We start from the raw sequence: 23157 nt of genomic DNA, 5'->3' as shown, positions 1-23157 counted from the left end.
GAAGATATAATATGGTGCAAAAAGCCAAACACAAAAGGACAAAGATGCAATTCTACTAAACGGGAAGGATTTACAGGATTGGAAGTCACAGAGACAGGAAGTAGTGTGTGTGTGTGTGGGGGGGGGGTTTCAGGGGCTAAGAGAGGAGGAAGAGAAGTGAGGGCTTACCATGTTTGAGAAGACAAACACGTAATGGAACTAGATGATGGCTACAAAAATATGTAAATGTAGTGCATGCCACAGAACTGCACATCAAAAAATGATTAAAATGCTATATGTCATGTTATGTTTATGTCTTAGCTGGGGTTTATTGTTGCTGTGAAGAGACACCATGACAACAGCAACTCGTACAAAGGAAACATTTTATAGGGGTGGCACACTTACAGTTTCAGAGGTTCAGTCCATTATTGTCATGACAGGGAGCATGGAGGCGTGAAGGCAGATGTGGTACTGGAGCAGAGAGTGCTACATCTTACAGGCAACAGGAAGTCAACTGATAGTCACACTGAGGGAAGCTTGAGCAAAAGAGACCTCAAAGCCCACCCCCACAGTGATAAACTTCTTCCAACAAGGCCCACACCTCCCAACAGTGCCACTCCCTTTGGGGGTCATTTTCTTTCAAACCACCACAGTTTATCATATAAAAAATTTCTAGATACAGCCATGGGGTTTTGGCATCTTTAGTAGGACCTTAGCATTAGCAAAAGGCACATCCCATAGTATGATGTAAGATCTTAGATTCTTTTCCTCTCTCTGATTCTTTTTTTTTTTTTTTTTTTTGGTTTTTCGAGACAGGGTTTCTCTGTATAGCTTTGCGCCTTTCCTAGAACTCACTCTGTAGCCCAGGCTGGCCTCGAACTCACAGAGATGCACCTGCCTCTGCCTCCCAAGTGCTGGGATTAAAGGCGTGTGCCACCACCACCGGCTTCTCCAATTCTTCCTGCATAGAAATTATCTTCAGAGATGCTTGCCTGAATTCTGATAGTATTCCATTCCTTGCTGTGGTCTGAACATTTGCTTTCACAGTGTGGTGAGATGTCAAAGCTAAAAAGCACACCTCAGGCATCTTACACCTTTGTTTAAGAACCACCATGTTTCAAGTGATAAAGTCAGCAGCATCTGTACCCTTGGCACAATGGTTCCTATATAAATATTCTTTAATGGGACTGGAGAGCTGACTCAGCAGCTAAGAGTGCTTGTTGCTCTTGCAGAAGACCCTGGCTCAATTCCCAACACCCCATGGTGGCTAACAGCCATCTCCAGTTCTAGGGGATCTGACATGCTGCTCTTCTGGCCTCTGAGAGTACCAAACACTTACTTGGGGGAAAGGCATACATGCAGGCAAAACATCCACACACACCAAGTAAAAAATACTTTCTTTTTTAACGATTTTTTTTTTTTTTTTGAGAGCTCCTTGTAGCCCTGGCTGTCGAGGAACTCACTCAGTAAACCAGATTCACAGAGATCTACCTGCCTCTGCCTGCTTTCCAAATGCTGGGATTAAAGGCATATGCCACCACCACCCAGGAAAAACTGCAACTTTTAAAAAGAAATAAAATATTTCCTCAAGGCAAGTGTGAAGGCACAAAGGCACACAACTCTTATCCCAGCACCTGGGAGAATGAGTCAGGGAGATGACTAGCCTGGGACTACATAAGGAGCTCTAGACCATCTTGGTTATGTAGCAAGATTTGGTGTAAAAACTAAAACAAAAAACAAAACAAAACCAAAAACCAAGGGCCTAATGATACAGACTACTAGGTAAGCTCCAGGCCAGCCTGAGCTACAGAACACCCTATTTCAAACAAAACAAAACAGAAACAGTGTATTATGTATGTATATACGTGTATGTACATATGCATACATTGTTAACGATTTGCTCTATCCGAAATAGCACCTCTGAATATGCCCTAAAGGGGAGGGAGGATGCAGGATGCTCCAGGAACGCAGGAAGTAAACAAAACTTAGAAGTCTAAGCAAGCTGAAACCTGTAAGATTCACAAGCCCCATGCCCAGGGTTACACAAGAAGCAAACTGATCCGCCGAGCTGCCTGTCAGAGAGGCAGGGAGAAACTTTTGTGATTCTTCACCCATGCTGAGGTCAAAGGAAGCCTGGTCAGAGTTAGTTAGCACAGAGCACTTCCGATTTCACTTTGTGACAGCTGGCCTCCAAGCTGTTAGTTATTCGGCTTCAGCTTCCCAAGGGCTAGGCATACCCTGCTAGATTTCATTTTGTTTTGTTTTGTTAAGACAGTCTCTCTATGAAGCTATGGCTGTCCTGGAATTCTACCTAGACTAAGCTGACCTCAAATTTACAGAGATTGCCCCTGCCTCAGTCTCCGGAGTTCTGGAATCAAAGGCGTGTGCCACCACACCTGGCTAAATTTCTTTTTTTAATCAAAGGAATTGGAAATTGTGGTAATCTGGAAGAAACTTCCCTACCGATTCCAAAATAACAGAGTCGTCTGCGAGTTAAATATTTTTCCCCTCTGGCATGTTGTGGTAGGACTTCCTAGAGTTCACTTAGCATATGTTAAACATCTGTTTATTGATACTACCTGGCCACTTTCTAAAACTCATCCTTCAGCTTCCATCAGCTGACCGGCAAACAGGAGGGCAAGGAAGCAGAAGCAAAGATTTCCGGCTTATGCAGCTGATCCGGGACTCCGGGAGGCCCGGCCTTGAGGGCGGAGCTTTCGCACGAGGTCCAGGCTCCACCCACCGGGCGGCGTTCGGCTGCTCCCTTTCCGCCCGCCAGGGGTCGCCGTTCTGCTCGAGCGGGTTTTTCTCCCCCGGCGAAAACCCACCCCTTTTGCGCATTGTGCTCTCGCGAGAAGGAAGCGCAAAGCCTGCTGGGAGGGATGCGCTGGCTGCGGGCCAGCCCAAAATGGCAGCCCTGGAGGAAGAATTCACGTTGTCTACGGGAGTCTTGGGCGCCGGGCCTGAGGGATTCCTCGGTGTAGAGCAGAGTGACAAAGCAGACCAGTTCCTAGTGACGGACAGCGGCAGGACTGTCGTCCTCTACAAGGTGAGAGTGGCGGGAGCGACCGGGCTGTCGCTCGCCTCTGTCCGAAGCCGGGAGCGGGAGGCTCGAATTCCTCGCAGCTTGGGAAAGAAAGCCGGGAGCGGGGCTGGCAGAGCCCGGCGGTCCCCGCGGTGGGAGGCCGACCGAGGTTCAGAAGCTGTTTTCCTGTTAAGACTGGCCTGTTTCCCAGTGACAGGCGAGCGTGTCTCGGGGCACGTGGGACGGACACGCCGGGAACCCGGGTCCCCGCCTCTAATCTCCTGAAGTCTTGCCGGAGAGACTTGTCACCCTGCGGCGTGCTTGCCCAAGGGTCGAGCGGAGACTGAGCGACAAAGGACGCCACTGACAAGTTGGGAATGTGTGTTAGCCTCTTCATCCTCCGCTCCTTGGGTTTTTTTTTTGGGGGGGGGGACGGGGGACGAGACAGAGATTTCTTGGTATCCTGGAAAGACTGGGCAAGTCTGTTTTCACCTATGAAACCCGGATCTGAGAGCTGGAAAGTGGCCATCTCGCCCGCCATGCAGCCTAATTCCTGGCTCAGCACACTTACAACCTTGCTTATAGTAATCATCTAGAAGGGAGGTTTTTAATCTGGCATTCTAAACAGTTTCCTGTGTCATTAAAAAGTTACTCATCTGCTGACAGGCTGCCAACAACCCCCAATACTGGTTAGACTTCCCTCAAACTGTTCTGTCTTTAGGCTGCCCACTGATTTGGCAGTTTCTGCATAGGAATACAGTAGTTGATGGGAGTTGGATGAACTGGACCCACTGACACCAACCTAACTTTCCTTGCCTCTGTTCCACGGGTAATCAACCCATTTTTAAGTGTACCATTGTTTATAAACAATGTCTTGAATTAATTGGCTTACTTTTAGTTAAGAGTTTTGGGGATGTTTGTTTTGAGACCGGTCTGGCTTTGAATTTACAATCCTTCTGCCTCAGCCTCCCCAGGCTATAAGTATAAGCCACCACACCTAATTAGAATTGTTTTGTTTTGTTTTTTGAGACAGGGTTTCTCTGTGTTGTTTTAGTGCCTGTCCTGGATCTCACTCAGACCAGGCGGGCCTTGGTCTCACAGAGATCCACAGAGTACCATCCATTAGGTACTTTATGAAGTACCTAAATTAAATTAGAAATCATGTTCAATGATTGTCATTCGATGGCTTCTTTTCTTGTTTGTTAAATCTCTAACGTCTGAAGCTGAAGTCTTGAATTTTGTGTTCTTTTGCCAGGTTTCTGATCAGAAACCCTTGGGCAGCTGGTCGGTGAAACAAGGTCAAACTATAACATGTCCAGCTGTGTGCAACTTTCAGACTGGAGAGTACATTGTGGTACATGACCATAAGGTAAAGTTAAGAATATATTAATATGTGTAACATATGATAGGTTGTGTGTATTGACTGTCCATCACATGTAAATAGGCTATAGAGTACTAATTAACGTGTATTTTTATTTAAGGTTTTGAGAATATGGAATCATGAAGACGTAAACCTGGATAAAGTATTTAAAGCTACGGTAAGGCTTTGGATTTTCTGACATATTTAATTGTTGGTAAAATGGAATAACTCGTAATCTCACAATTGTTATTTATTTATTTATTGCCTGAGGGCAAAGGAACCTATGGTTGTAGTCAATTTTCCCTTCCAGCTGTTTTCATATAGGTCACGACAACTATCAAGTTAGAAAATGCAGGATTTATGTCCCATAAAGGGTGATGGTTTAAATAGTTCATGAATGGGCTAGAGAAATGGCTCTGCAGTTAAGAGCACTGGCTGCCCTTGCAGAGGACTGGAGTTCAGTTCCCATCACCCACATGGTGGCTCACAGCCATCTGTAATGAGATCTGGTGCCCTCTTCTGGCCTGCAGGCAGGACACTGTATACAAAATAAATAAATAAATCTTTAAAAAAAAAAAAAGGAGGTGAGGGGTGGGCCAGGCAGTGGAGGTGCATTCCTTTAATCCCAGCCTGGGCTACAGAGCGGGATCCAGGACAGGCACCAAAGCTACACAGAGAAACCCTGTCTCAAAAAAACCAAGTTTAAAAATAAAAGGTGAGGGGTGGGTGATGGCCCATGCTGGTAATGTCACTTGGGAGGCTAAAGCAGAATCATGAGTACAAAGCCAGCCCAGATAACATAACTAGACATACTTGGAACATTTTTTCCAGCTGTCAGCTGAGGTCCACAGGATCCACTCAGTACAAAGGACAGAACCACTGGTGCTGTTCCGAAGAGGAGCTGCTCGTGGGTTAGAGGCCTTGCTTACAGAGCCTCAGCAAAACATTGAAGCTGTCATCCCTGATGAGGAAGTGATCAGGTAAGTGCCAATACTTGTATATGGATTTTTACCAGTAGAAAATGTACTCTGCATTACTTTACTACATTCTTTACTGTGTTTAAGGTGTTTTTGCTTAGAAACATAAAGGCTGTGGTATAACTTAGTGGTATATTCAGTGGTATAGCCCTGCCTAGTATGTCTGGAACCTAGCATTAGTCCCTGGAATCCTAAGACAAAACTATCGTAATTAAGTCCCACTTATTGCTGGGTATAGTACTAGGGAGACAGAGGCACTTAGAGCTCTGAGTTTGAGGCCAGGCTGGTTCTAGGCCAGCAGGGGTAACATAGTGAGACCCTGTCTTTAAAAACAAAACAAAACGGGCCTGGAGAGATGGCTCAGAGGTTAAGAGCACTGACTGTTCTTCAGAGGTCCTGAGTTCAATTCCCAGCACCCAATGGTGGCTCACACCCATTTTTACCTTTTCTGGTATGTAGTCAGAACACTGTATACATAATAAATAAATCTAAAAAAAAGAAGAAAAGAAAAGAAAAAACAGGGGCTGGAGAGATGGCTCAGCAGTTAAGAACTCTGTCTGCTCTTCCAGAGGTCCTGAGTTCAGTTCCCAGCACCCAATGATGGCTCATACACATCTTTAACGAGATTTGGTACCCTCTTCTGATATGTAGTCAGAACACTGTATATATAATAAATAAATCTAAAAAAAGAAAAAAGGCAGAAACAGGGGCTGGAGAGATGGCTCAGCAGTTAAGAACACTACTCTTCCAGAAGTCCTGAGTTCAGTTCCCAGCAACCACATGGTGGCTCACAACCATCCATAATTCGATCCGGTGCCCTCTTCTGACCTGTAAGCATACATGCAGACAGAATACTATATACACAATAAATAAATAAATATTTTTTTTTAAAAAAAAAAGGCAAAAACAATGTTTAGGAGACATTAAGCAAAATCTCCAAGAGCCTGTGAGATCGTAGAGTATGAGGAAACAACCATAATCCTGGTCAGCTGTCAGACCTGGAGAATCAGCTGTGTGGGTGGAATGGATATACCGAATGTACAAACCCTTTGCTTCTGTCATACTGCCCAGCTGCCAAGCCACAGCCCTTTCCCCTGAAGAAAACTCTTCCTTGGTACTCAGAGGCCATGGTGATGCTTTAAGGCTTTCCTGGGCTCAGGAATAATGCTGGATAAATGGCTCATTCATGTGGTCAGACAGTCCTTGACTTCCCATTCCTCCCATGCTCATCACTTCATCACATTCCCTGTTCATTTGACGTGTGGCCTCCGGGTCCACCTGGTAGAAACTAAATTCCTAACAGCAGACTTGTGCTGAGTAAGTGAGCAGGTGGATAGCTTGTTCTCAGACTAACCCATGCATTCCTCTAAGGTGTGAGCAGCAATTCAAGGAGTGAGTGACATTTGGGATCTAGTCACCACTTTGCCCCAAGCTGCCAAGGCTGCCCTAGTCATGGGTCATTTAGCTTCCCTGTGGCTCATTCTCTGTTGCTTATAGAAGGCAGATAAGAATCTAAAGTTATCCTAAGAACACTAGTCCCCAAAGTAATTCTGAAAGGACTGCAGACGCCTCTCTCCTGCAGCCTCACAGTGTTCATTAGTGTCTGGGAAGTTTAACAAGCTGTGCTATCTCCAGAAATGCACTGGACAGATGGCGCTGTAGCTACTGAAGCAGGGGTTCTCTGTTGTGCTGGCTCCAAAAATGACATAATAGTTATCTAAGTTTAATTGGTAAATAACGTTTCTCAACTGATTTTGTGTTTTCTAATCTTTTTTAAAGGTGGTCAGAGTTTTTCATGGTATTTAAGCAACCTGTTTTAATTTTTATCACAGAAAAAGTAAGTGACATCTTCAATTTCTGGTCTTTTTGACATTTTAAAGTCACCTGTGTTATTTTTAAAACTAAAATACAGTTTTACTATCTCTTTTAGAAGGTTATTTCTTTTGTGACCCCTAAAGTACTAGTTATAATTATTTCTATGCCTAAATTAAACCAACATTTTTTAGCAAATTAATTCATTTTATTTTTATTGTATAAAAACCCCATGTGAAGCTGGATGGTGATGGTACATGCCTGTAATCCCAGCACTGGGAAGAATGAGGCAGGAGGATGAAGAGTTTGAGGTCAGCCTGGACTACATGTGAGACAGTGTCTCACAAGACAAGGGTTGGGGATGTAGCTCAATGGCACAGCTCTTGCTTACCAAGCATAACATCTCTGCAGTCCTCAATCGCCTGTAACTCACTTTGTAGTCCAGGCTAGCTTGGAACACATTGCATTTTTCTTACCTTTGCTTCCCAAGTGCTGGGATCACAGGTATATGCCACCACACCCAACCTGGGCTAGCAGCTTTTAGGTATTTATTGAAGTAATTAGAATGGAGCAATTACTAGTTTTAACACTTAACTGTAGTTAGTTAAACTAGGGATATTTACAAAATAATTTTTTTTCTTGTAGCATGGGAATTACTTTGCTTATGTACGATTGTGCAAATCACACAGCTTGAGCAAATACACACTCTTATTTGGAAAAGAAGAAAAATCTGTTAAACCAAATTTTACTGCACGTGTGGATGGGAAATTCATCTCCCTGGTGTCATTAAGTAAGTTTTCTTTAATAACAGAAGTGGTAAGTGGAAGGCTGTCAGAGGGTTGTGTACACTACACTTAAGTTTCCTGCAGTTTCTTCCTCAGTCATTTCATATGACTCTTTTGTGACAGTTTGCCATAAACAACAACAAATAATACAATACCTATAAAAAGAAGGGTCACATGTACATAAGGATGGTCCTTCTGATCCTCCTGATGAGCTTTTCATCCTCCTGCCTCTGCCTTCCAGGGGTTGGGATTACGGAGGTGTGTAAAACCATGCCTGGTTTTATGTGGTGCCGGGGATTGAACCTGAGGCCTGTGCATAGTAGACAAACACTTTTACCCATTGAGTTGCACCTCCAGTGTGTTTCCCCTACACTCACACACATTTCTTTGGCATTATTTAGTGTGTGTTCTTGTGTGCGTGTCCTTTGGCTACCATTTTGAGGTCAGAGAACAACTTGAAGTTAGTTTCCTCCTCTGTCATGTGGGCTCCAGTGATCATACTCAAGTTATCGGGTTTGGTGCCAAGTGCCTTTGCCTTGCAAACCACTTTACTGACTCCATTTATAAAAATTTGTTGGGGAAAGCACGGAGTGATATGATTGTTCAAAGTTCTATTATAACAACCTAAAACATTTAACTACAGCAGATACAGACTGTCCTTTTATCATTTCTAAACAACAAATTCCTGCTCCCAACAGGTTCCGATGGGTGTATATATGAAACCTTGATACCAATATATTCAAGTGACACTGAAAAGAGTCAGAGGTTAGTTAGAGCATTGATGCTCAAGGCAATTGTGTCTGCTGGTGCTCGAAATGGTACTGCCATCACCATCCTGGATCAAGACCACATAGCAGTCCTGGGACCTCCACTTCCAACTTCTAAGGGTAACTGAAATCACCTAAGAATCAAACTTCGCTTTTAGCCTTCAGTCTCCATCATTTCTCTTTGTTTTCAGCAGACTCTCACTATGTAGCTCAGGCTGGCCTTGATCCCAAGATCCTCCTACCCCAGTTTTCCAAGCACTGGGATTACAGGTGTGTGCCACCATGCCCAGTGCCATCTTTAAATTCATGAATTCCCATCTGTTTAGGTTTTTTTTTAAATTTCTGCTAGCAGTATTTTGTACTTGGTACCTTCAGTCATTCCTTCCTTGGTTAAATTCTTCTTTTAGATGCTAATATAAATGTTGTTTCCTTTTCAGAGTTTTCCTTTCTAGGCTGTAGAAACACAACTGGTTCTGTGTTACTCTTATCCCTGCAGCTTTGCTAAGCGTTATTTATTAGTGCCTGTGTGTGCCTGTGTGTGCCTGTGTGTGCCTGTATGAATGTCTTGGCTTTGGCTTTAGTCTCAGGGTAATACTGACTTAATGGAGGGTGGGGACATATTTCTTCTCTATTCTAAGAGAGTTTGGTGCTGATTTATAATTGGTAGAATTCAGTGGTGAGGTCATCTGGTCCTAGGCATTTCTTTCTATTTTAACCTTCCCTAGGACTTTTCCACTCTACTTCCTACCTACCCTGTGCCTCATTTGTTTGAATTCCTGTGGCAGTCACTCATTTTTAAACATAAAGCAAACTTGTGTATTTACCTCTGCCTCCATCCTTCACTCCAGGATATCATGTGTTTCTATTTAGGTCTGTTTCTGAACTTTTGTAACTTACATTGTAGAATGTCTCTCCATATGGAACATAAAATTTCAAACATTACAGACATCAAAAGAGCTGCCGCAAGGAACCAGTGGGCAAGTAAGTTTGATTTTTTTTTTTTTTTTTTTTTTTTTGGTTGGTAGGTTGGTTGGTGGGTTGATTCGTTTTCATTGTCATGTTCAGATTTGAGTTTGGGTTTTTGCTTTCGATAAGGGGTTACTGTGTAACCCAGGGTGGCCTCAGTTGCAGTCCTCCTGCCGTAGTACTGAGTACTGGAATTACAGATGTGTGCCATTATGCTGGTAGTTACCTGGGTTTCTATTAAGATCTTCTAAAGAAAACTAGAATTACTGTTTGGTTTTTCAAGACAGGGTTTCTCTGGCCATCCCAGAACTCACTTTGTAAACCAGGCTAGCCTTCAATTCAGATCTGCCTGCCTTTGCTTCCCAAGTGCTGGAATTAAAGGTGTACAGCACCATCACCTGGCTTACAATTTATTTTTTTACTTAAGAGATTACATTTGGTTGGCGTTTTGTTTCTATGTACTTATGATTTTGATTTGTTTTGCAGTTTTTGTTGTTGTTTTGTTTTGTTTTTTGTTTGTTTGGGTTTTTTGGCTTTTTTGAGACAAGGTTTCTCTGTGTAGTCCTGGCTGTGCTGGAACTTACTCTGTAGACCAGGCTGACCTAAACTCTCTCTCTTGACAGTAAATAAATAATATTTCTCTTTTTGTTGTTGTTTTTTGGTTTTTATTTTTCAAGACAGGTTTTCTTTGTATAGCCCTGGCTGTCCTATAACTCTTTACACCAGGAGGGCCTCGAACTGAGAGATCCCCTACCTCTGCCTCCCAAGTGTTGGGATTAAAAGGATGTGCCACCACTAATTAGGAGTTTCAAAGCACTGAATTATAGCTAATTTTAGGTCAGAGGAGAACAGTTAGTTTATTTTTAGCTTTTTTTTCTTTTTTTTTTTTTTTTTTTTTTTATGTAATACCTAAGGTATTACTATTCCTAATAAATTAGTCTTTAAATAGTAAATGTTACCATGGAACTAGGTAAAGAATTAAAATTTTGTATGACAGTGATGGTGCACTTTTAATCCCAACACTTAGGAGACAGAGACAGATAGATCTCTCTTGAGTTTGAGGCCAGCCTCGTCTTCATTTTGAGTTCTAGGACAGCCAGGACTACACAGAGAAACCCTGTCTTGGGGAAAATAAATAAATAAATCGGGGGGGGGGGTGCTTTTTTTTATTTTGAGATACCTTGTGCAATCTTACTGTGTAGCTAGAGTTTTCCTGCCTTGCCCACAGTCAGGACAAATCTTTGTCACCCGCCAGTCCCACAGCCGCTCAGACCCAACCAAGTAAACACAGAGACTTATATTGCTTTACAAACTGTATGGCCGTGGCAGGCTTCTTGCTAACTGTTCTTATAGCTTAAATTAATCCATTTCCATAAATCTATACACCTTGCCACATGGCTCGTGGCTTACCGGCATCTTCACATGCTCCTTGTCATGGCGGCGGCTGGCAGTAACTTCCTCCACCTTCCTGTTCCCTCCATTCTCCTCTCTGTTAGTCCCGCCTATACTTCCTGCCTGGCCACTGGCCAATCAGTGTTTTATTTATTGACCAATCAGAGCAATTTGACATACAGACCATCCCACAGCACTCCCCCCGCCCCCTTTTTTTTTTAAGAGGAAGGTTTTAACTTTTACACATCTCCAAAGCCAGCTTGGTATATTTGGGAATTTGGGTGTAGCTTCTCTTACTACTTCCTGCTGGAGGGGGTCGCTGTATGTTATGGGGACACAAAGAAAATTTTAGGATTATGGAGTAGTCCATGAGGGTGTATCGTCTGAGCCAGTTGCCTTGAAACGGTTCTGGTTGTTGGATCATCTGGGCCTTGGTGTCATAGGAGACCTTTCAGGGGGTCTTGGCTGGGCAAACCTGATGTATCTTAAACTGAAATAAATCCATAGCCTCTGGCTTTCTGTGGAAACAAAAACAGAGCCTCCTTTCCAAAGCAACATATCTTTACATCCAAATTTTGAAGTCAAGGTACCTTTAAAATATACATTTTGGCATAACTCAACAGCTTTTGCAATCAAATGTTTTTCTTCAGTTACGAATATCAAAGAGAACATAAGGCACGTTGGGCACCATTACTGTTACATGATAAGCTTGAGTTAAAGAATCAGCCTAGCCAGCAGTGGTGGCACACGTCTTTAATCCCAGCACTCAGGAGTCAGACACGACAGATCTCTGTGAGTTTGAGGCCAGCCTGGTCTACAGAGTGAGTTCCAGGAGCCAGGACTACACAGAGAAACCCTGTCTCAAAACAACAACAAGTCATCCTGTGTGTCCATCAGTGGCTGAATGGATGAAGACAGTATGCTATATATTACATTATGGAACTTGGTTCATAAAGAAGAGTGGAATGTCATTTATAGGAAAAGTATATGGAAATTTTTAAAAATCCTAATTCTCTCATTGCTGAATCTAGACTTCACTGTGTGTAAGAGTGGAGCAGGGAGAATGGAAAGAAGAGACTGAGCATCAGGAGGGGGTGGGATAGTAAACTAGGGTCAAAGGTGAGTGATTTTGAGTGTAGTTGAAAATATATGAAATCCATCATTTGGTACAGTGAATACGTGCTAATAAAATAAGTTACATGTTTTTAGAGTCAGATCTCAGAAAAAAATATATGCTTACTTTTTAAACTTTTTTTCCAGCTCTGGTATCATGGGGAAATACTATTTATGCTACATGGAAAATGTCTAACTGTGATTCCATACAAGTGTGAAGTGTCATCTCTGGCAGGCGCTCTGGGAAAGCTCAAGCCTACTCAAGAGTCAGGTTGGAACACTCTACTTTTTTATAGACACAGATAATTTTATGAGTTCCTGGTTCCTTTTTCTTTTCTTTGGTTTATCGATACAGGGTTTCTCTGTGTGGTCCTGGCTGCCCTGGAACTCACTCTGTGGACTAGCCAGGCCTTGAACTCAGAGATCCACCTGCTAATACCTCCTGAGTGCTGGAATTAAGCGCATGCACCATCACCACCTGGCTGAAACCTCTCTTAAATTGTGCATAAGTGGTTTTCTTTTGTTGTCGTTCTTTAATTTGATGATGTTAGGTCAGAATAGTTCAGTAATTTATGTTTTGTGTTTCCATAGGCACTCATCCCATGCCCCATTTTGTAAACTGGGAAACGTGTTCAGGATATGAACTTGGGTCCTACAGTGCAGAGCAGTCAAAAACTGTAAGTTCAGTAGCTGAATGATCAATGTCATTGGGAATGTAAAAAAAAAAAAAAACACACACACACAGGAAAAGGAGTTGGGTGACGGTGACACATGCCTTTAATCCCAGTATTCAGGAGGTAGAACCAGGCAGATCTCTGAGTTTAAGGCCAGCCTGGTCTACAGAACGAGATCCAGGACAGGCACCAAAACTACACAGAGAAACCCTGTCTTGGGAAAAAAACAAAACAAAAACAGGAAACGTTCATACCTGTGTACCTCTTACAGCTTGTTCTTAGTAAAGGGCTTGTAGGCTTAAAGTCTTTATCTAAAGTGATACTTGTAAATCTAGCTGTTAACTGGTTTTCAGTGGGGGTTGTTTTTGTTTTTCAAGACAGGGTTTCTCTGTGTTGTCCTGGAACTCACTTTGTAGACCAGGCTGGCCTTGAACTCCACCTGCCTCTGCCTCCCAAGTGCTGGGATTAACAGCATGCAGCACCACTACCCAGCTAGTTGTTTTTAAATATGTATTTATTTTATGTTTATGTGCCAGGGTATATGTGCTCTATATACATGCAGGAGCCAGCTGAGGATGAGGAGAGAGTCAGATCCCCTAGAACTGGAGTTATAAGTGGTTTTGAACTGCAATGTAGGTGCTGGGAACCAAACTCAGGTCCTCTGCAAGTTCAGTGAATGTTCTCAATGGTTATATTGAGCTATCTCTCCAGCTCCAGTATGTGTTAAAGTCCCAGATAGGAAAATAGGCCAGTTTGCGATTAGCAGTAATACCCTCCTGAGTATAGAGGTTTTAAGTGTTAAAAATAAATTAATTAATTAATTAAAACTAAACTAAAACCAAAGCTGGATGTGGTGGCTCATGCCTCTAATTTCAGCACTTAGGAGGCCCAGGAGGTAGGATTGGAAGTTTGAGGATAGTCTGGGCTATATAGTGAGTTTCAGGCCAGCCTAGGTTAAAAAAAAAAAAAAAGTCTTAATACATTTCATTTCAAAGTTGTAATAAAAGCATTTTATTTATAATTAAAGCTTGTTTTTTAAAAATAATGTGATTAGGGTTAAAGTAGTTAAGAATGCTTGCAGCTCTTGCAGAGGACCCAAGTTTAGGTCCCAGTACTCAGGAGGCAGAGGCAGGCAGGTCTCTTGGATTTTGAGGCCAGCCTGGTCTACAGAGTGAGTTTCAGGACACCCAGGACTACATAGAGAGACGTGTCAAAAATTTAAACTAAATTTTTCGTAATAAACCCTTAATATATGTATTTTTAACTATATGATCATACCAAGTATGCTAATCTGTTTTATAGTCCTCTAAGTGTCTTATGTGTCTTTTGCATTATTTTGAAAGCCTAAAATAGATTTATTTACTTACAGCCACGGAGAAAAAAAATTGAAACAAATTTACAGCCGGAAGTTCCAGGATCCAAACAACTTTTATCAATAATTAAGGTAAATTTAAAGAAAGAAAACTGGAAATTGGGCTGGTAAGATGGCTCATTGGTAAAGGCACTTATTTCACAGGCCTGGTTACCAAGTTTGATCCTTGGGACCCATTCAAAGGTAGATTGAAAGAACCTAATTCATAGATTTATTTTATGTGTATGAATGTATACCACCTGAGTGCCTGGGCAGTTAAGCTACCATATAGTTGGTGGGAATTGAACCCAGGTCCTCTACAAGAGCAACAAGTGCTCTTAACTGCTAAGCCATCTTTCCAGCCACCATTCTACATGTTCTAATGTTTAATGTTAGCTATGGGAAACATTTATGCTGTGTATTACCTTCATCAGAGCTGGTGCAAAACTTTACCTTCTTTGACTCTATTATCAGATGAAATTAGTGATCTGGCACTGTCCCCATTCTGTATCTTAGACTTCATACTATGTTTGTAATACAGTCTCAGGGTATATGGGTTATGAACCCTTGGAGTTTTCTCCTCTGCAATTTTGTGTGTGTGTGTGTGTGTGTGTGTGTGTGTGTGTGTGTGTGTGTGTGTGTGTGTGTGTGTTGTAGAATTTAAGTCACCTTGCTTCAATGGGTTGCATGGATGTTCCTGTTTTGAGAAAATGTTATGCTGGGAAGGTTTTTTTTAGTTCAAAGTGACATTTCTTAATATACCAGACTAAATTCTTTAATTTTGCCCTTTCAGAAAGATTCAGAAAAACACATTGAAGTAGAACTACGTAAATTTTTGGCTAAGTCAACACCTGACTTTCATACTATAATTGGAGATATAGTAGCAGGACTTCTGGGACGATGTAAAGCAGAACCATCGTTTTATCCCCGGAACTGTCTGATGCAGCTCATCCAAACGCATGTGCTTTCCTACAGGTATATGTGTGTCTCACACTTCATATTTAGCATTCTTTTTTTTTTTTTTTTAATATATTTATTTATTATGTATACAGTGTTCTGTCTGCATGTGTCCCTGCAGGCCAGAAGAGGGCACCAGATCTCATTACAGATGGTTGTGAGCCATCATGTGGTTGCTAGGAATTGAACTGAGGACCTTTGGAAGAACAGTCTGTGCTCTTAACCACTGAGCCATCTCTTCAGCCCCCCCCCCTTTTTTTTTAAATTTTTCTTTTTTAATATTTAGCATTCTTGCCGGGCGGTGGTGGCGCACGCCTTTAATCCCAGCACTCGGGAGGCAGAGCCAGGTGGATCTCTGTGAGTTCGAGGCCAGCCTGGGCTACCAAGTGAGTTCCAGGAAAGGCGCAAAGCTACACAGAGAAACCCTGTCTCGAAAAACCAAAAAAAAAAAAAAAAAAAAAAAAAAAAAAAAAAAAAATATTTAGCATTCTTTTGACCTTGTTTTTCGTACTTGTGATTTTTCTGTGTAAGAGTGGTTCCTGAGGAGGTGGCTCACTGGGTAGAGTGTGAGGACTGGAGTTTGGCCCCCAAAACCCACATCAAAGTATGCTGGGGTATGCAGCTCACCTCAGTCCCAGTGCTTGAGAGGTGCAGATAGGGCTTAGTTACAACCTCCATCTCTAGGTCAGTGGAGCCCCTGCCTGTTACAGGGTGAAGGACAATGGAAGAAGCCTCTCACATTACTCTAGGGCCTCCACAGACCCAAGCATACACATACATGGACACTCACTCATGAGTGAACATGCATGAATTCACACCACATGCACCCATAGAACCGGAGAGGTTGCCATCTGGGTGTGGTGGTCGTCTTAGCTGCCTTTAGTTTTGTTGCTGTGATGAAATAGGCTGTACCACATAGACTTGACTTCCACAGCTTCACACGGTGGCTTGTGGATCCTCTTTATAGGGACTCCAATCCTGCCACACATTGCCTGGCCTCAATTTTTTTATCTTTACCCTCAAAACTATTACTACATAATAATGCTGCTGACTTTTGCTGTAAGCGCAGGGTGTAGCTTGGACCACAGCTATATCAGCCTCTTTGTGCTGGCTCTAGTGCAACAGATTGCTAGGCAGTAGACTTCCTTTAAGTGAACCTGTATGTATTCACTAGATAGAAGCCTCTGAAGGGTGGAGTTTTGCCCTCGTGACAGCTTCCCTATTGTCCAGTGCAGCACAAAAAGTTTCTAGTTAGGGGTATTGATCTCTTGAAGAGTTACAGGTTGTTTCTCAGTAGCAAACTAAATGAGTGCTTTTGAAATTTCCTCTATGAAACAAACTAGTCTGTTATTGCTCAGTTCAGCTTCATGTATATTCTCAGGGCATGGACAGTGAAGCCAAATTCTTGGTCAGAATTCACACAAACGGCCCAGAGCCAACTCCTAGACCAGTCTCTTGTTCACTGTCTGGTTTCTGTCAGCATTGCTGTTTTTAGGGTCCCACCCAAATGGCCTCCTGAGCTTTCCTTTTAGCATTAACTGCTTTTTGAACCCCAAATACCAGACTTCCACATTGTAGCCTCAAAAATTTCCAGCAGCCTGTGAACCACATAGGTTGTTACCATAGCAGCTGGAAAAACTAGGACAGTGGTGATGTGCGTGCCTGTAAGTGAGACACCGGAATGTCAAAGTAGGGAGGTTATGGTTTGAGGCCAGCCTCTTCTTGAAAAGGACCTGGGTTTATTTTCCTAGCACCCACTTGGTGGCTCAGCCATCTGTAACTCCAGTACCCTGGATCCAATGCCCTCTTCTGACTTTCATAGACAACAGCCACACAGGTGGTACACAGACTTACATGTAGGCAAAACACTCATAAAATAGTTTTTGTTGTTTAGGGGTGTGTGTGTGTTTTGGTTGGTTGTTGGTTTTAGTTTTCAAGACAGGGTTTCTCTATGTAGCCCCTGGCTGTCCTAGAACTCATGTTTTAATTTTTTTATTAATGATTTTTTTTTTAAATCATAGTAATTGTCTTATTTTTGGTCTCAGCTTGTGCCCTGGCTTGATGGAGATTGCCCTAGAACACACAGATGTGCAGATGTTACAGCTGTGTCTGCAGCAGTTCCCTGACATTCCTGAATCGACCACCTGTGCTTGCTTAAAGCTTTTCTTGAGGTGAGTTAGGACCTGTGCTCTCGTTCCCTTGATGTCATTTAAATCTGTGGCTTATTTGAATGCTTAGAAGATGAACTTTCAGGGGTTGAAATGGTGAGAAGAATTAACCTCTTGCTTTCAATTAACATCGTAGCATTGGTGATGACTGTCTTCGGGACATTAATATCAATATGGAGTCAGTTTTTGATTATAGTGATACCATACATGATGAGAAAAAGGAAATGGAAGAGCCAGCTGAGATTGTTCAAAATGGCTTCAGTCCCGAAGACAGTAGCTGCAGTAAAGATGGTCAGCAGTTAAATAAAAAGCCCGAAGACGCAGCCAAAGAGACCGTCTCTTTCCCCGTGACCTCATGTCCTGTGGCACCAAAGCGAGCGGCTCTGCTGTATCCTTCCAGATGGTTTCGTTGCACTGTTCCTTAGGGATATAGTTATATGCAAGCAGTGACTGAGGCGTGATCCAGTTGTTTCCCCCAGTTTTCTCAGTGTCTGCTTGAAATGGATTATATTAGATACTGCTTTCATCTAATTTATTAAACCTATCTCTTGCCTCCCCCCCCCCATTTTTCTTCTCTTCTCCCCTCACCCCCACGCGTGCACACGTGCATGTGTGTTGGGGTGGATTACTCCTGTGGTCTTATGAATACTTGTCAAAAACTCTACCTCAGAGCTACCTTCCCTAGCCATCGATATCTGTTTTCTTTGGGGGTTCTTTTGTCATTTGGTTTCATTTAATTTTGTTTTGAGATGTGGCTCATGTAGCCTTGGCATCCTCCTGTCTCTAGAGTGCCAAGATTGCAGGGGTGTGCCACCATGTCTTTCTTGGCCTGTTTGCTTTCTTTTCTTTTTTCTTCTTTTTCCTCTGTATTCATAATTAAGAAGCTATAATACTAGGAGCTAGAGCCGGCTCGGTGGTTAAGAGCATTGGCTGCTCTTCCAGAGGACCCGGGTTCAATTCCCAGCACCCACATAGCACCTCACAACTGTTAACTCCAGTTCCAGGGGATCCAGCAGCCTTCACACAGACGCGCATGCAGACAGAACACCTGTACATAAAAGTGTCATTTTAAAAAAAGAAGGAGCTATACTAGACCTCACACCTGTAATCCCAACACTTGGGAAACCGAAGCAGGATTGCTGAGAGTTCAAAGCCAGCTTGGGCTAGGGTAAGATTCTATATCCACAGGGAAAAAAAGGTGCCAGGCAGTGATGGTGCGTGCCTTTGATCTCAGCACTCGGGAGGCAGAGACATGCGGATTTCTGTGCATTTGAGGCTAGCCTAGGCTACATAGGAGTTCCAGGACAGCCAGGATTGTTACACAGAGAAAACTTGTCTTGAAACCGTACACCCTGCCCCCCGAAAAAGGGAGAAAAGGAGCAGCAGAAGCTATAGTAGTGTACGAGCTTTTTATCAGTTCTTTAAAAAATGTGTTTACAAATGACTGGTGTTCCCGATCTCTGGTGATAGAGTGTTGGAGGAGGTTAGACCTGCTGTAAACCCGGAAGGGAACGACTCTGTTTACAGTAGTGCAGCCTTTCCTTTATTGAAGATTTTCCTTTAGTCCCGAGTAGAAATGCAGTTCTCCATTCAGCATATAGTGAGACCTTCCTCCTGCCGCACCTGAAGGACATCCCTGCGAAGCACATCACAGTAAGTGTTCTGCACACCCTGTGCATTTGATTTCTGGTCTGAGTTGTCCTGCGTAATTCTGAGCAACTAGTCGGCCATTCTAACACTGTGGGACACTTTCATATGCGTAAGAGAGAAGCCCACACACGGTGAAAATTGCTCAGGAGACCAGAGTGATTTGGGGGTGAGAGACCTTGGTATGTTCCTTTTCCATGCTGGAAACCAGGTTAAACCATCTCAGATTGTCACTGAAGAGACACTTAAAAGAACTGAAAAAAGAAAAGGGAAAAATTGTCTCTTCTCACCTGTTGTTTTCTGACCTGAGCTCATTCCTGTCCTAACTAGAGAGCTGCTTAGCGGTGACAGGGACTCCGTTTTTCTCATTCTGTCTGTCTTCACATTTGTTTGATGTATCAGTTAACTGAGCAGCGGGGTAGATTTGTTCTACTGTCTGTTGGGCTTCTCTGCAGAGAACGTTGTTTTCCCCCGGGTGGTAAGCTGTGCTCCTGTTCCCTCCCGCAGCTCTTTCTCCAGTACCTGTATTTCCTCTATCTGAAGTGCAGTGGCGATGCTGCCATGACTCTTCCTGGAGTAAGCCCTCCGACTCTGAGCCAGGTGAGACTGCTTCTGCCACTGTACGGAAGCCTTGCGTGCAGGGGTCAGCCTTGCAGTGCCATTACCGATTGGTCTCTGGCGACCTCCGCCTCCTCCCTCATGCACGTTGCTGGATTGGAGAGGGCTTCTCTGTTCAGTAAGTAGGTGGATTTCTAGATTCATAGTTCCAGATTACAGAACCCCAAATCATCTTTGTAGGAGAAAGTTTCTACAGCACTGTAGGTTCAGAAGCACACATTGAGACCAGGTGTGGTGGCATGTGCCTTTAATCCTAATACTCAGAAGTCAGGAGCAGATGAGTCTCTATGAGTTCAAGACTTGTCCGGTCTGCACAATGAGTTCTCATAGTGAGACCTTGCCTCAACAAACAAGGGGAAAAAAGGTAAACTTTGTACCTCTGCTCCTCCAGCCCCTCTTAGAGATAACCAACATTAAAAGTTTCTCTTGTGGCCGGGCGGTGGTGGCGCATGCCTGTAATCCCAGCACTTGGGAGACAGAGGCAGTTGGATCTCTGTGAGTTCGAGGCCAGGCTGGTCTACAGAGCTAGTCCAGGACAGGCTCCAAAGCTTCAGAGAAACCCTGTCTTAAAAAACCAAAAACTAAAAAGAAAAAAGTTTCTCTTGTGGAGCCAGGCATGGTACACACACCTTGATCCCAACACTTGGGAGGCGGAGAGGCAGCAGCTCTCTGAGTTCAAGACCAGTCTGCTCTACAGAGTGAGTTCCAGCACAGCCAGGACTTTACAGAGAAACCCTGTCTTTTTTTTTTTTTTTTTTTTTTTTTTTTTTTTTTTTTTTTTTTTTTGGTTTTTCGAGACAGGGTTTCTCTGCGTAGCTTTGCGCCTTTCCTGGAGCTCACTTGGTAGCCCAGGCTGGCCTCGAACTCACAGAGATCCGCCTGGCTCTGCCTCCCAAGTGCTGGGATTAAAGGCGTGCGCCACCACCGCCCGGCGAGAAACCCTGTCTTAAAGAAACAACAAACAAAAAAACTCAGAAAAGTTTCTTTTGTGTCTTTTACCTGTCTTTGATTTTTGTCTTTCTGACACAAGACCTTTAGTGTGTGTGTGACATTCTCCAAGTTGATTCTTTGTCTCAGTACCATGTTGCAGACATGTTCTGGCTTTTCTCATCCCCTCCTGATACGTCGCTTCCAAGTTTTACAACAGAAATAGTCTTTGAGTGCTAATCTTCACATGGGTATCTTTGTGGGTTTATTCCCACAAGAGGAACACTGAGGGAAAGGGGCATGTGTTTTCAGTTTTCATAATGCCAGATTACCTTTCCAAAGAGTTGTGATGGGGCCTGCCCCTGAAGTCGGGCACTTAGTTCCCATGCTCTGCCCACACCTGCGGTTATTGTCAAACTTCTCAGTCCTGCTAGTCAGGTAGAACAATGTTGCCATGGATAGCCTTTGACAGTAGAGGGGCAATAGTTTTTCTTGCTTTACTCCTTTTTGTGAGTTATTTTCTCAGGTTCTTTATCCATCTTTCTGTTGTATTTCCTGTTTGGAGGAGAGGTGTTTATAAACAGATCTTTGTGTATTGAGTTAATTATCATTTGTCTTGTTACTGTTTTAGTGTTGTTTTCTTATTATTTGACATTTTCATGTGTTATGAATGCAGTGACTTCAGTCTTTTTCTCCCTGTTACCTCTCTCCCCCTCTTCTTATGAAGCCCCTTATTCCTGAGACATGCCCTCATAGGACTTCATGTCTGTGTTCGTGTGACCCAGAGTCTGATGAGGGCTCCTTCATGAGCATGGGTGGAGGGTGTCTGCTTCCCAGTGGCTGCACCACTGGATGGATAGACAGCCTCATCAACAGCTCAGACTTGCCAGGAGTTCAGTCCCTCAGGGCGGGCGGCGCCTCTTGTGCCCTCCTCATCGTGTCAGTACAATTCTTCTAGACAAATTTTAATTTTACACTCAAGATTCACTGGACTCACAAGGCAATAGTGGCGCACTCCTTTAATCCCTGCACTTGGGAGGCAGAGGCAGTCAGATCTCTTGAGTTCAAGGCCAGCCTGGTCTACAGAGTGAGTTCCAGGACAGCCAAGGCTACACAGAGAAACCCTGTCTCAAAAAACCAAAAAAAAAAAAAAAAAAAAAGATTTGTTTTTCCTCTGTTTGAGACCATAATGGACTTGAATTAATGGATTAATTTTTTTGTATTTATCTCCAGATTATGGATTGGATATGCCTACTTCTCGATGCTAATTTTACTGTTGTCTTAATGATTCCAGAAGCAAAAAGACTCATTCTTAATCTTTACAAATTTGTGAAATCTCAGGTTTGTGGCTATTTAATTCTTTTAGGTTAATTATTTTATTCTGGGTTGGGTGATGTGTTTGGGTGGGTGCATGTATGCCAAAGCATGAATGTGTCCGTCAGAGCACACTGCTTTAGAGAGTGGTTCTCTCCTCCCACCCCACAGATCCAAGGGGTAGTGGCTTGTCTCAAGAAATACCTTGGTTGTTTTTTTAAAAAAAAAAAAAAAAAAAAAAAAAAAAAAAGCCGGGCGGCAGTGGTGGCGCACGCCTTTAATCCCAGCACTCGAGAGGCAGAGCCAGGCGGAGCTCTGAGTTCAAGGCCAGCCTGGGCTACCGAGGAGTTCCAGAAGAGGCTCCAAAGCTACACAGAGAAACCCTGTCTTGAAAAAAAAAAAACTAATTGAACATAACTATAATCCATACACCTTATCCTTAAAATTTGGTTATGAAGAGATGGAATCAGCTCATGGTAGAGGGAACAATACATAGTTAAGGCCGTTGATGCATTCTAGTCCAAAAAACAAAAATGTTCCTGGAAAAGCCATTATTAGTGTGTTGTATGTGGAGTTACAGTAGAGTTTCTCTGGGTCTTTTCTTCCTCAGATTTCTGTCTATTCTGAGCTCAACAAGATTGAAGTAAGTTTTCGGGAGCTACAGAAGTTGAATCAGGACAAGAGCAATAGAGGACTGTACTCCATTGAAGTACTGGAACTCTTCTGAAAGCCGGAGTTTTCCTTCGTGGACTTTTTATGGAGTTCTTGCTCTCTTTCTCTTTTTTATTTGTTTTTTGTTTTTGTTTCTTTGAGACAGTGTCTCACTATGTAGCCTTGTCCTGGAACTGAATATGTAGACCAGGCTGGCCTCAAACTCACAGAGATCCGCCTGCCTCTACTTCCCAGAGTGCTGGGATTAAAGGCGTGGCCATCACGCCCAGCTTGATGGAATTCTTTGTAAGAATCCACCTGTTCATCCAGGGAAGAAAGTTTTGTTTGCATCCATCACTCGAGTCTGAAGAGAGTACCTGGACCATCACATCACTGCTCCTCCGTGTGCTGCGGGGTTCACACAAACTGGCTCTGGGTTCCAGACATCCCTGGAAGGAGGTTATGGAAGTTTTTTAAATATGGGATTGAGCTGATTTTAAGTAAACTTATTTGTGTATTGATAAAAGTCTAATTTCTTATACATTTTGAAAACAGTTTTTCTTTTAATAAAAGAAACAAACCATCTCAAGAGTCAACCAAAGGGTAGTGTATTTCTTAGTCAGAATCTATTCTAGCTCAGTTGTCTCTGTGGCCATGGGGACAGGGCCACATGG

General features: G+C 43.1%; 1 protein-coding gene across 4 annotated transcripts; it reads left to right on the top strand.

The window, feature by feature from the left end:
• Positions 1-2827: 2827 nt before the first annotated feature.
• Positions 2828-22935, top strand: Nol11 (nucleolar protein 11). Of its 4 annotated transcripts, none has more exons than XM_076543590.1 (18): positions 2828-3028; positions 4260-4373; positions 4486-4542; positions 5196-5344; positions 7121-7178; positions 7799-7943; positions 8637-8825; positions 9610-9686; positions 12324-12447; positions 12768-12853; positions 14220-14294; positions 14995-15176; positions 17204-17329; positions 17523-17714; positions 18898-18979; positions 19481-19573; positions 21752-21859; positions 22443-22935. In XM_076543590.1, exons 1-18 carry the CDS (start codon positions 2888-2890, stop codon positions 22557-22559), a joined length of 2115 nt encoding a protein of 704 aa, XP_076399705.1. In that variant the 5' UTR covers positions 2828-2887; the 3' UTR covers positions 22560-22935. The 4 variants fall into 4 exon arrangements, with proteins under 4 accessions (XP_076399705.1, XP_076399702.1, XP_076399706.1 ...); XM_076543587.1 differs by having other exon boundaries at positions 2829-3028; positions 17463-17714; XM_076543591.1 differs by having other exon boundaries at positions 2830-3028; positions 18901-18979.
• The last annotated feature ends 222 nt before the right edge of the window (positions 22936-23157 follow it).

The sequence above is a fragment of the Peromyscus maniculatus genome, chromosome 8 (genome assembly GCF_049852395.1).
Source record: "Peromyscus maniculatus bairdii isolate BWxNUB_F1_BW_parent chromosome 8, HU_Pman_BW_mat_3.1, whole genome shotgun sequence".
NCBI classification, from domain to species: domain Eukaryota; kingdom Metazoa; phylum Chordata; class Mammalia; order Rodentia; family Cricetidae; genus Peromyscus; species Peromyscus maniculatus.
The sequence above is the reverse complement of the archived record's forward strand: the minus strand, read 5'-3'. Positions and strand labels throughout refer to the sequence as shown.